Raw genomic sequence first — 13,659 nt, 5'->3', positions numbered from 1 at the left:
GGCCAGTCAAGCCGTGTAAATATGTCTCGAAGTGCACGCGTGTGTGCGTGCGCGCGCGCGCGTGCTTCCTCGTGCGTAAGTGGACTTGGCTCGATTAGTCGTCTCGCTGAATCTCGTGCCATCGATGCCCACCTACGATCTACGTTTCTCGTTTCTCTGTTCGCAGCCTGTCAGTGAGTGGACGTCGGTGAACGTAGTTGAATGGATGTCAGCCTTAAATCTGTACCGCTATGCGGACGTCTTCAAATCGAAGGACATCAAAGGCAGCGATCTGCTTCATCTGGATCGGGAAAAGCTCATGGTAAGCGGATCATCTTAATTACTCATTAGCATACCGGTCGTCCATATATCTCGGGATTAAAGTAGCCAATGCCATTCGGCGGACTTAGAGCCGCCTCGGAACGAAGGAGCTTCAAATGTGGGACATTCGTGATTGCTATCCGTATTAAATTATATTATTATAATTAGAATAGATTTTCTTTTATTAGTAAATCACACTCTTTATTCTGCTTTTACTATAATATAGTAATCCTGATAACAAGCTGATTATAACCATTTAATTTAATGAATGGTAAAGTTCTAAATGAAGGCATACAATGGAGTCATTATAACGTACTCTACTTCGCTTTTTTTTTTACAAGATTAGTGCAACGATTTTGAAATGATGTGTAATATTAACTAAAAATTTTATATATTCATATAGAGTTAAACATAAGTTACGATTGAAAATTACTAGTTAAAGCAATACTTGAAAAACTAAGCAAAGATTAAATGAGATGTTTTTACTTTCTAATATCGTTTATCCATATTCCGCCAATCGCAACGGAATGGTGAGATTAAATCGATTCCTATACTCTATATTAATCTTGAAACAGATTTAGATTTAATGAGCGATAATACTGTTCTCATTCACTCGTTGGTTAATTACTTTATTATGAAATTTCTTTTTCTCGAATTTACCGACGATTCTAAAAGCTCCGGCAAATTCCTAATGATAACCGGCCATTTTCTCCGCGATCGGTTAATTAATCCTTTCCCATTAACTCGGTTTAGAAAAATGCGTCTGTTAGATGCTTATTAGAACTAATTAGCAGTAGGAATTAATGCACCATACCGAGCTACACTGCGCAAGGAGATTGCGTGGAAGACTGTTTATTTATCTTATTATCGAATGGAAAGATTTCTGTTCAGAGAAACTGTTCGGCGAATATCGAACGATCTAACGGGGCGCTGTTCGATTTTTACGATGAGCATTCGCGACCGCGACACGCATGATCACGAGATAGAAACGTGCAAAAAAAAATGCAAATTAAGTTTCTTGCATTTTCGTGTCCCACTTGATTGAAATTTAATTCTGCGACAAACAATCGTCAGCAATTTGTTCTGAGCTATATTTCTACTTTTAGCATGCGCACATATTCCAATTCTTCAGGTTTAAATTCGATATATATTGCTGGCATGCAAGCTCGAACACGCACGTGGTATATATTTGACCGAATATCCGCCTTATGGCCGATAAATTTTCAGTTATTTATTCCGCGTTATAAATTTTTTAGGGGGGGATTTTCGGAAGGAAGAGAAGTTCGTCTTAAAGCGTTTTATTTTTACTTCAATGTGTATATTGCCACATTCCGAAATTAAATAAGTCCCCTTGAGCTGTCTAATAATAGAATGAAATTCGCTAATATTTTTCTTTCGACTTCAACATCTTTCACGCATCTATAAATGTGTTGGAACACAGTTTCGTACGGAATTTCACACTCTAGTTTTATATGAATTTTTACACGAAGATCTGTCAACTCGCAGCTTCCACTTCTGAAGTAAAAAAAGTAGTGAAACGACGTCTTTTATTGCGAATGGTAAAAATCTTTTGATCTTATTTTTTTTTTGCTTTATGAATTATCAGTTCTTGGTCTTCGCTCGTTTCGGGTCGCATCGGGAGTGAAAAAGGCGGAATCGCGCGATCAAAAATTCTTCGGCTAGAGTGCTCGGCAGAGACGATGACCTCGAGCCGAGAGTATCTGGACGACGTTTTCCTTGGCCCGTTGACCTTGTAATTGCCCTGTAGCGTCTGCTGGTACGCCACAGTCGAGTCTTTATCGAATCCCCCTCTCGATATATCTCTCTCTTCCTCCACGCCATTCCGCGCCGATTTTTCTTTATCGTCGATCACGAAGCGACTCGCGGAGCTTTCGGGCGCTTTCGGCGCTCCGGCGACTTTCTTCATCTCGTCGCCGAGCGAAGAAGATTCGTTGCGATTCCGGCTTATCTTTAGCAGCGTTACTACACGCTCACTGTAAAGTTTAACACGCAAAATCGATACGTTATGCAGCGGGAGGGTAGAAGGCGAGCTTGATTTAATGAGATCACTTTTATCGACGCAGCGCGTCACTTTCCGTGATGCATTTTATCGCGCTTTTTTATTAACTTCTTAATAGCTCTGCGATTTCAGACGCTCTTTTTATTAAGACGACAAGATTGACCGACACGATTTTTGTACATCTGCCGCGATTCTATTACCACGCAGCTACTCTAATTCCAACGTAATCGCTTTCTGTATCGCTGCCAGTGCAAAAAAATTGTGGCAGGATTATCGCATAAGTATAATGCACGAAATGTAATTTGCCGTGCCACGAAGTATCGCGATAATTTATTATTTATAACTCCTCGAATTTTCGGTATTTCGACATAAATAACGATATATTTATTATCGCATTCATTATTATTATTATTATTATTATTATTATTCTGTACCTATGTCGCAACGGCAAATTTAGCAACATAAAAGAACGGTTTTCTTTAAATCTTTTAACATTTTAAGAAATGCCTACGAAAAATAATGTAATGTAATATTAAATCTGCCTTAATAATTACAACATATTTGTTATAAAGAAATGTTGATTATAAAGAGTTAAAAAATATTTTCAACAATAATGGATAAGATATGAAACGTACATCTTATGATTGATAACGCGCTGAAACAATGTTAGATAAATATTGTAGTCGTGAAGGCGTAGCCTTTACTATCGCCAACGTGCAACATAAAATAAATTCTGTTACGAAATATATCAGAAAAACAATTTCATATAAGACGCGACTTTTTTTTATATCCGCTGACTAAGTCTTTATTTTATATATTTTTTTCTTTCTTAATGACCGCGCCGTGCATAGTTAAAATGCTAAATAAATGCGGCCGCAATGAAAACGCGCACATATATTGCCAGGATATAAGTATAAACTCAACGAAATATATGCAATTCTACGGAACACAATGCGAAGGTGCTTTTTTTTCTACGTTGCGAGACGCAGCCTTTTGTACCCGGTGACCAGAGAATTTGTTCATAACGATTCAGTGGCGTAGCTGGAATCATTGCATTCTTATGCGAGTCTTGAGTATCTTATTAGTGTGCTATTGCATTGCTTTGTTACAGCCACTGTTAAGATACACGTTTTAGGTAACGTCGAATTTGAGTTCTTTCGCAATAAGTACCTGCGTCGACAGTACAAGCGTGCAGATGCAATTGAAAAAATTTTGGTTCGACATTATTAAAAGCGTCCTAGCGTTAAAGCGGAATGCAGCGCTTTTATCTTTCGCGCGCGTATCTTCTAACATTTTTTTTTAAGTATCGGGCAAGAGAAGGAGCGATAATAGCGAGTTAAACTCCTCTTATTCCCGCCGCGCGCGGTAGCTACGCCGCTGTAATGATCGCATCGTGCATGCGTTTTCTCTTCCCCCCTTCCCCCGCGCGTTACCACGCGCCGCATTATCATAATTATGCGAGAGGCCCGCGCGCGCGCGCGCGCGGAGTAACGGGTCGAGACGGACAATCGAATTACACGCCGGCCGACCGTATTGGCCTAAGTTCTCGGCACCGATGTTCGCCGTGGGAAAACGGGCGTTTCTTCGGATTGTAATTACACCCGCGTTTTCCACGGCGTGACGTCGGTGGTGGCGGCGACGGCGGTCGTGCGAGACGGTAATTGCGCTCGTTCGCTCGCGCGGGCGTGTAATAAAAGCGGCTTGAATTGCAAAAATCCGCCTGATGGAGTCACGCCTGAAAATCCGCGGACGCGGGCTAAGAATAAATTAGGATGCGTTAATTCGAGAGGCCGAATCCGTCCGTCCGCTGATCGATAATTGTGCGGGAATATTTACTGGGTTGTCACGAAACTAATATCGCATCCGGAGATTCGTTTGCCTCGATCGTTGCTATACTTTGGATTGATCTTGAAGAGTCAGACGGAACTCTTGTAATGTTTATTTCTATCAATATGGATTAACTTTAATCTCGGTTTAACTTACTTTTTATCTTTTTCTGGAGTTCTTAGAATCAGAATAAGATAAAAATAAATTAAATCGAGATTAAAGTTAATCAACATTGGTAGAAATCGACATTACTTGCTCCATTCTTCGGTGTGGAATCAACTTTTATACACTTTCGTGAGAATTGGTACCTCGGATAAATTGAGAAATTTTTCTTCACCACGATTTCCGATTATCAAATCGGTTTCTGATTGTCGATCCTCCTCAAATAGGGATTCTGAATTCAGCTTTGATTCAGCGTTCCTCACGGGGCAAACGTGCGCGTCTCGTCAAGGCTACTCCGAGCGTAAATCGCGTATTATCATACTAATTGACTCGTAAATCGACACTGCATGTTCCTTCAGTGCGAGAAAATCGTTTGTGCCTCCCACTCGGCATGTCCTTCGGCCAGATTTTCCCGCGACGAATGCGCGGCGAGATAATAAAAGAACGGTATCTCCCTTAATTTTTTCGCCGCGATTCTCTCTTCCTATATAAACGCGTTTCGCCATTGCTTTTCCGAGGGATTCTTTTCAATTCAGTTTTATGAAGAATTTAATTCACGTTAGACACATCCCCACATCCCGGTTTAAGAACCCATTGCCGAGGAATTATTTTATTGAAGTGACTTACGGCGGACCTTTCTAAAATTAAAATCCGCTTCTTACAGTGCTCCCTGACGTTTTGTTTGCGCGAGAAATAAACGGGGGATGCGCAAAGTGCGCGAGTACTTCGGGCGAATTCTCTCCCTGTGGCGAAGCAGCAGAATTCTTCCGAGCCCGGTCTCTTGGCACTTGGAATAAAATAACGAGCGCGTCAAATTTTATCGCCGCGTTCTCGCACGGCCGCGTAATATATCGATCACTTTACTTTTGCCGGCTTGTCGTCGCTAATAATAGCGTTTGGCCCACTGCGCGCCGTGGCGCCGCGCGCCGGCCGAAATAGCGCGCCATCGCGCGAGAACGCGCGCGCGCGCGCGCGCGCATAGCTGAATAATTCGAAAAAGAAGCCAGCTGCCGGAAGTGCTCTCCGTGGAACTGGATTTATTTTTCTTGCGGTACAGAGACAATTTACGTAAAATGAAATCGCGTTGGCGTTCTATTTTCCGCGTCTTCCGTTCAACTTTTCTCTTCGACTACTCCCTTTTGCAGGAGCTTCCTCTTCTCTCTTGGAAAAGAATGTCTTTTATCAAAGGGTCGACTGTTTGAAATTTGCTTTGCGCGAGTAACAGAGAATTCGCAGCGCAATGTAACCTTTGAATTTTAATGCTTTCGTAAGAAAAGTACATTTAAAGAGTGCTTCTGACTTTTCGATAACTTTTTAATCGTTCCTTAAACGACAGAAGAGTTTCTCAAACTAGATTCCAAGATCGAGTCGTTGGAGGTGGAAAACGTGCAATTTTTCAGTCGCGTCGACGCCGGCGAGACGTTAAAACAAATGCGGCTCCGAGCCTGACTTGCTCGCGTCACGCTCGTAAACGTATAAATGCGGGGAAATTCAAATTGGACGCGAGCGCGAAGAAAGAAAGCTATACGGTCAAGTGATTCAGCGGGGACAATATTAATACGGGAATACTTCCTGGAACTTTGCGCGCATCGACATTGAATCGGTCGATTAAGATAACGTGTGATTAAACGCGCGACTAATCGCGCGACGATTATCTCATCAAGCGCGCCCAGTAGCGAATATGCAATTCACTGACGTATATCATTCCGCATCGCACGAAGGTTGCCAACATTTTTACTCTCGCCTCTGTAATCGAGGCAGCTTGTTAGCACATTTGACGAGTTCTTAACACATTCGCACGTTCCGCGAGAGGTAGAGAAACGCTAGGGAAACGTAGAAATACAGAATTTCATTCGTTTCGCTTCGTATGATGGATCTTAGGAGTTACACGTCAGTTATAATTATAATTACAGTTTATACAGTCTGTCCTATAATTATCATATTTCCAGCTACAATTAGCCTTTTTTTAATTAACCGCTCTGAAATTATTCCGTCAGGTGATACTTAATGATAAACGTAATTATAGAGTAACGAGTATATACATTTTTTAAGGGGGGAAGGATTATTTATGCTGACCACCCCGTGCGCCGATATTTTGGTCGGCATTCTAAGTATTTAATTTTTTTTATCAGCAAATCTGTCTTTCTTTCTCGCTCTCATATTTCCGAAATACGCGAAACAACACGTTGATCAGCTATTATCCGGCATTCCACAAGTGGCATTCCCGGACAATCAAAGACACCGATCCGAGCCATTAACACGCGGCGTATACGACGTGTTGCGCAACAGATATACGGAATCGCGCGACTGAAGCGGCTGTAACGGATGACAAAGGCCTTTCGGGCTCCCCCGAAGGTCTCCGTTACGCGAATGCGACCCGCATATCGCGAACTCGCGAATCACCGGGGTGCATTATACCTCTCTCGCGAGCGCCGCCGGTGCAGGCAGGTATTGTTGCAGCGGTGCACACCCGACACCTGTTGCCTTGGCCGTGCTCTAGGGAAAACGAGATGCCTGCTGGGAGCGAGAACGCGGAGAAAGAGAGCGAGCGAGCGAGCGAGAGGATCGTAACGACGCGTATAAATTACGATCGCCCCGTTCGGCGTGTGTTTCACCCCTTTTACGAGCGCGGTGCTCCCGACTTCTCAACGTCCCCCTTGACTGATTTACCGCTGCGGTACCCGCGAATTATCTCCCCCCCTTTTCGCTCTTTTTGCGATATCGCCACTCTTAGGGAGTATTTTCCGCGGCTACGCCCGCGAAAAGGGAGGCGGCACGCTGTAATTTATAACGCGAACAATCGCGAGCGATCTCCGCGGGGCCGGCCGGACTCGGAAAGCCTGAGAGAGACTCGCAGTAAATTTGTCGAGCAGGTCATATACCAATACTGGATACTAACTTAAAGACGCGTAAAAAGCGTGCGGCGTACGTAATAACATAATTATGGAATAATAATGCAAAATGTATATTCTGCGACGCGCGACGCCGCGATTGAATATTCATAACCAACGATGAAAGAATAGTTCCTTGAGAAAATTGCAGCAGCTCCCTCAGTCGAGAATTCGAAGCTACGTATTTAAACGAATTATGTTTGCTATACAAAAAAGAAAGCTATTAATGAAAGCGAAAGTTTTAAACTCCTACATCGAAAAATCATGAAATTACAATTAATTTAATTTTTGTAAAATTTTGCGATGGTATTTCGCGCGAAATTTTTATCAGACCGAAGTAATTTTGACTGGCAAAATTATTCCGTTCGTGAATGACCAGAGGGACGATTTCCGTCGCGGCGAAAATGTGGGCCAGTGGATCTTAATCGGTCCGCTATCTCCGAAGCGTTGAACTCTCGTTAGCGCCTGAGTTATTTACGACAAGCGCATTATTTTCCCTCATTAGTCACCGTGTAACTGTCCCCACGTTTGACTTTGTCACGCGTTATGTGCCCGCTCTTTATAGTCGCGTCCGCCGCGTCGCGATCTTGGCTCGCGCTACATCCATGCAGATTTACAACCGTCGTCGTCCGGGATACGCGCCCGTCTTCGCCGGTAATGCGGCGGAAAAGTCTCCGGCTCGGTCCTTGATTCTGTAGAATTGGTCCCGAAGGACCTTCGCTGTCTTCCGTGAATCGCATTAAATCGGTCAAAGGTCACAAGAATGCCTCAAGTTGTGGTCTTCAAGTATTCAAATCGAAAAATTATAATTTCACAGCAGTTGGATAAAAAATTTATTGTATGTAATATATTATATACGTTACGTTTCAGTATAATGCAAATATAATGTTTATTATTAAATAAATTAAATCGATTTTTTGAAAACAAAGTTGTCTAAAACGAATTCATCGGAATTTTAGTTTGACAAACATTATTCTCACGTTCTAATTTTATTTTAAACATTATTTTTTAATGAATTATTTTTTGATCTAGTGAAGTGAAAGATTATTTTCTTTTTTCTGTGGAACAGGTTTTACAATACATACTTTTATATCCAAATGAATTAGCTCGTTCGTTGCAAGAAAAATCATCGTAATAATTTGTTAAAAATTTGCACTAGGTATAAAAGACATTGATATTGTTGAGTCAATTTAACAAGTGACAAGCGTTCTTTGAGTCAATTATCACTTGTCATTTGGAATCAGGACTGGTTTTTTAAGTGCATTATTGTCTCATCAATTGTAACGATGTTCTCTACTTTACAAATTGTATTGCTTCTCGACGTTCTTTACCACTACTTCAATACTTATATACAATCTCGCGTGTTCTGAGCTAGTGGGTAAATGACTTCACTTTTCTTATTAGCAAAATATCATTGATTCCTAGATTAAACTAGCGTTTCGTTTCTCCTTGCTTTTTTTCATTTCGAGTTCATTGTGAGGAGATTAAATTCGAACCGTAACGTATCTTGAAAGAACCAGATGTCTTTCTTCATTCGAGCGCACGCGAGACATCATCGTGTGACTTCTCGTTGCAGAATATGGGTATAAAAGATGAATTCCATCAGAGGAACATTTTGGTGTGCATCGAGGAACTCTGCAAAGCGTTGCCACCGCCCCCGGTGGCGATGGAGACGATGGGCTCGGCACCGACACCCGGGACTGTCGCCGTCGAATCGGCCCTTGGAATCAACTATCCGGGCAACAACCTGGCCAATAACGCGCACAATCTCGTACCGCACAGCTTCAGCGTGTTGGAGAAATGCGGCAAATGCCATAAATACCTCAGGGGCCTCTTACATCAAGGCTTCCTCTGCCAAGGTACGTTTCCGTCCTTTATCGATGTCGAGCTCTCCTAATCCGTTAAATCCTAATCCGTCTTTTTGAATGAATTGAACTTTGAACGGGTGACGCACAAAAGAGCCTCGATTGAATCACTTTGCGTATTTTAGTCCTTCACATTCGCCGGATTCCTGCACGCCTTCGGACATTACAAATTAGTTTGTATATATGTGGTGGTGTTACCCTATCTCTTTAATTAATTCTCTAAATTAATGGGCATTTTTAATGGGTTCATGATATGTGTATCTTTGAAAAAATTGCGTAACTTCTAAAGATTTTATCAGAGTTGTCAAATTCATCGTCGGTAAACATTTCTAACATTCGTGTTTACTCTTGCATGACAATCGTGCCGAATGAAATTCTGTAAACCAGAATAAGTGAATTAAACGAAAAAAAAAGAAAGAAAACTATGCGTGTTTTTCGCGTTGTTGATTACGCGAATTTTCTGCGTTGCGCAGATTGCGGGCTGGTCTCTCACAGGACGTGTTCAGCGACGGGTTTACCTTCCAATTGCATATCGGCCGACTCGGACAATCGTATCAGCAGGTTTACTTCAGGTAAGTCACGTCGCGCGGATTGCCGCCGTCGCCGTGGCAAGTTTTATAGTTGCCATCAGGCACGGCTCATTAATCCTTCATCGTGTGTCTCTAATGGATAGAACACGGAAAGTCGCTGAAAAATTTAGTTGTCTTCCAACGGGGCGGGAGAAACGTATTGCGTCAGAAACACGATTGCTAGCATCGGGCTTGTAAGCAGCTGGCGCGCGCGGCGATCGCGCAAGTTTACGAAGTTGACGGCAAGGACGCCCCGTCCTGGCGCCTAGCTAGCCTGGCCGCTCGCACCTCGTTACGATAACCTGGATCACTTCACCGAGGCTCGCGCACCTCACGGCTGACGGCTTTCTTCCATTGAAATCCCTCCGCGTCGCGGTCGCGTGGGAGTCGCCTCACTTGCTGGAATTTAATGATCCTTAACCGAGCGTGCGGGTTTCAACACACGGCTTGCAGTTTCTCGCTCCGTGCGCAATGCGTTCTCCGTTCTTTACAAAAACTAATGTCCACAAGAAAACGTTACGGCGGCCTACAACATATTTCAGCGCGGCTTGAATTTATTTCGATTCGATCCTTGCGATCGTACTTCCGTTATTCTCGTTCAACATTCGCATATCCGTACGCAGAACGTTAAAGTATATTTGTTTCCAGAGTAACAAGATAGTTCTCGAAGGAAAAAATCAAAGTTAAGAGAAAAGATTTTATCTTTTATAATATTTTATGCTTTACGCATAAATGTATAATACTATATATATATATATATATATATATATATATATTATTTTATACATTTATGACGGCATTTTATACAAAATAATTTTCATCGAAGAAGGAAGTTAATATACATTATTTTATACATTTATGACCGAACGATGACATTCCGCTTTCAAGATGTCTTGTCTACCTCGAATATATACGTATACTTTTTAAGTATTATCGGTTATTATTATTATTATTATTATTCATTTTCATGCCGATAAACCGACTTTTTCGAGCGCCGCGCCGGGAATTTTCTCAAGTCACGCCGGTCGCCAGCTGGAGGTGCGATGTGTGCCTTTGACGGCGAGATGGTTAAACGGCGCGAATATCCCAGACGACGATAATCGGCAGGGACAACGCAGGCAAGGCTCAACGCTCGTGCCGTCAACGTGCGCGCCTCCAGCGATGCATTTAATTAACGCCGCACACGCCGCTGCGCGAATGACGGAATCGAATATTTGTGCATAGCAAAACCGCGAACGCGGCGCCAGCCTTCAGGGCCATTTCATCACCCCCGTCGTCCCGCTCTGTCCCCAATCCCTCATTCATTTATTCTAACGTTTCCCCGTCGCCAATTGCGTTTGTACACATCGCGCGCGACGGTGCATCGATCGCTCGGAAATTATCGTCCCGCTGATAACGTCAATTGTCCATCCGCGACGCCAATTCGCGGCTGCGACGAATGACGATAAGGGAATCGATATAATATGATGATATTAATGGACTAGGTTCATTTCCGCGACGGAGGACAATTGGAAAGAGAGCGCGCAGACAGTGTTTCAGAGAGGGGGAGTGGAGTATGCAGGACATTAATTACGCCTTGATTTCGTTATCGACTTGATCCGGAAATCTGCCGGAGGCAGATCTAATGAACCCCCCTCCCCCCGTTTAACGATCTCAGAAATCGCGGTCCCGAAGGAATCGCGGGCAAATCTAATCTCTCTCGACTTTAACGAAGGATAAAAAAAAAACGCTTGGCGACGCGCCGCCGCATCGGTGCGGTTTCCGCGCGTCGGTCCCCCGTTCGCGCGATTGTCGCGTCGGCTCCGGTTGATTTGCAGTAATTGGTGGCGTTTAATCGCTTACACGCGCGCCCGCGCGAGTCGTCAGCGCGACCCGGTCGAGCCGCGCGCGCGGCGCGTGGAGGTGCCAACGACGGCAATTACGTTTCTCTCCCGAGCAAAAATTCGATTCGAGTCACGTGCCACGCGCGCGCTCGCGGTTGCGACTTCGACATTGACGGTCCCCGCAAATTGCACCTGCCTCCGCGTCTGAAAAGTTGATTGAAAATGACGCGGCGATCGGTTCGAGCCTCTAATTGTACCCGCCCGAATGTCTCCGGCCCGTTCTCTCTCGTATATAGCGCGGTTTCTGGTTGCGTTTACTTACCGCGCTCTAATTGCAGATTCAACGCCGCGGATATGAGAGAATCACGCGTGATTTTTACAATCATCTTCCCCCGGGCTTTGCCGCGAGGATCGTTGATTCAAGCTGCGTCGAAATCCTAAATTGCTGAAAGCGCGGCTGGATTTTCGGGCGCGAAATCGACGCCTCGTTAAAACCGTGCCTCGCAAGCGAGGCGCAAATCGCTCCCGAAATCCCGAGTTTTGCATGCCTCATGTATTTACTCGCGCCGTTGATTTATCCGAGTCCGACGGCGCGGCGCGGCCCAGCGAGATTTCTCGCTGCTGCGCGCGTCCGCGTCGCCGAGCAACATTCGAATTCGTGACGAATATCGAATAGCCCGGCTGGCCTCCGCCTTGCATCCCGCACGCAAAATTCACATGCGTGCCTATACGTTCTCGTATAGAGCGTGTTTTAATTCTGACTCTTTGTCCTCCTCCTCTTCCTCGTCTCTCTTTCTCTTTCTTGGTCACTCGTCCTTCTTGAGAGAACAAGAAGAAGACGCCGGTCATGAAGAAGCAAGACGTCGCCGTCGCGGTCGTAAAAATAAATTTCTTTCCTCCTCCTCCTCTTCCCCGCCTCCCTACACACAATGTTCTCTCCGCTCGTCCTCTCTCTTGTCATAATGCACGCGTCTTTGATTGTACAAGTGGCGTGTATTCGCGGGGAGACAGAGAAAGCGAAAGAGAGAAAACGGGATCGTGTCTGAAAATATGATCGCGCCGTATATCCTCGCGCGAAAATAAAGTCAAAGGTTCGTCAGCCGTAATAATAAAAAACGGGAGGGTGGCGGGGTGGGAAGGGAAGAAGGAGGAAGGAGAGGAGAGGAGAGACGAAGACGGTTGAAGAAAGAGGCGCGGGCGGCCGTAGGCGACAAACAGCGAGGAGCGGCTTGTTCGGTTGGGCGCGAAAACCCGCGGGGAGCCGCCAGGAATTCCTCCTCCTCGAGCATTCCTCGTGCGCGGCGACCGCGCGGCGTTACGCAATCCCGTCGTAGCTTTGTCCTCGCCGAATTTCGCGGCCGTATCCCGCGAGGCGCCTCGTGGATAAAGAGAGAAGCTCCTCGGCGCTTGCCTCATCCCGCGATCGATCGCGTCTCGCGCGGCGTACTTCGAACCCGAACGTTTTAACCCTTAAATGTGCAATTTTTCGCGGCATTCTGAGTATTTTTAAAATAAATAACTGCTTAAAAATATTTAAAAAATTCTTTGTTAATTTGAACCCTTCCCTCAATGGGGGGGAGGGCAGGAGGACTTTCCATCTAGAAGGGAAACATTGTTAAATTCGTAGTGTCAATTATACTCAATTTGAGTCATTTTTAACCATTTCTGTAGGTCGCCACTGCTCCTACTCAATATATCGTTAATTTAATTAAACCAATGAAGTTAAAATAACACTCATTTTTAAAACACCTTAATTTCTGAAATTGCCATGATTTTTATTGAAATTACATAGATGATTAATTTTATTAATTCATTTTGTCTTTTCTTTTCTAAGACTTCTTCGGTATGGAAACATACATAGTGTCAATATTTAACAGTGAAGAACGGTTAGAGAAGGCTTTTTACAAATGTGTAAAACCGTGCGTTTTCAGGTCAAACTTTATAAGAAAGAATACAGCATCGAAAAAATCGCTTTGCGTATATGCAAAGTTGCGCGCTTGAAGGGTTGAAACATATTTGCGTGAGACAAAGGATAAATAAAAAAAATAAAAAATACGATTATATGAAAGAACGTTTGTTTAGTCGTTACAATGCTCTTTACAATGTTGCGACGAAGTTTTCGGCCTCTTGCAAATCGTTTGTAAAGAGCCATAACTTAGGCGCGGCGCAGCAGAGAATTTTGAAACGCGAGACGTACCTTAG

The 13,659-nt window shown here is 44.0% G+C and overlaps 1 protein-coding gene across 4 annotated transcripts in view; it reads left to right on the top strand.

Moving 5' to 3' along the window:
• Nucleotides 1–13,659, top strand: part of Pi3k21b (phosphatidylinositol 3-kinase regulatory subunit alpha) — a 64,020-nt gene that overhangs the window by 35,170 nt on the left and 15,191 nt on the right. For all 4 annotated transcript variants that reach the window (XM_071784501.1, XM_071784509.1, XM_071784482.1 and 1 more), the window contains 3 exons: nucleotides 167–301; nucleotides 8,777–9,059; nucleotides 9,539–9,637. In XM_071784501.1, coding sequence (XP_071640602.1) covers nucleotides 167–301; nucleotides 8,777–9,059; nucleotides 9,539–9,637 — 517 coding nt within the window. The remainder of the gene's footprint in view (nucleotides 1–166; nucleotides 302–8,776; nucleotides 9,060–9,538; nucleotides 9,638–13,659) is intronic.

Source organism: Temnothorax longispinosus, chromosome 1 (genome assembly GCF_030848805.1).
Source record: "Temnothorax longispinosus isolate EJ_2023e chromosome 1, Tlon_JGU_v1, whole genome shotgun sequence".
NCBI classification, from domain to species: Eukaryota; Metazoa; Arthropoda; class Insecta; order Hymenoptera; family Formicidae; genus Temnothorax; species Temnothorax longispinosus.
Note: the sequence above shows the minus strand (reverse complement) of the source record. Positions and strands in the feature narration are given on the sequence as shown.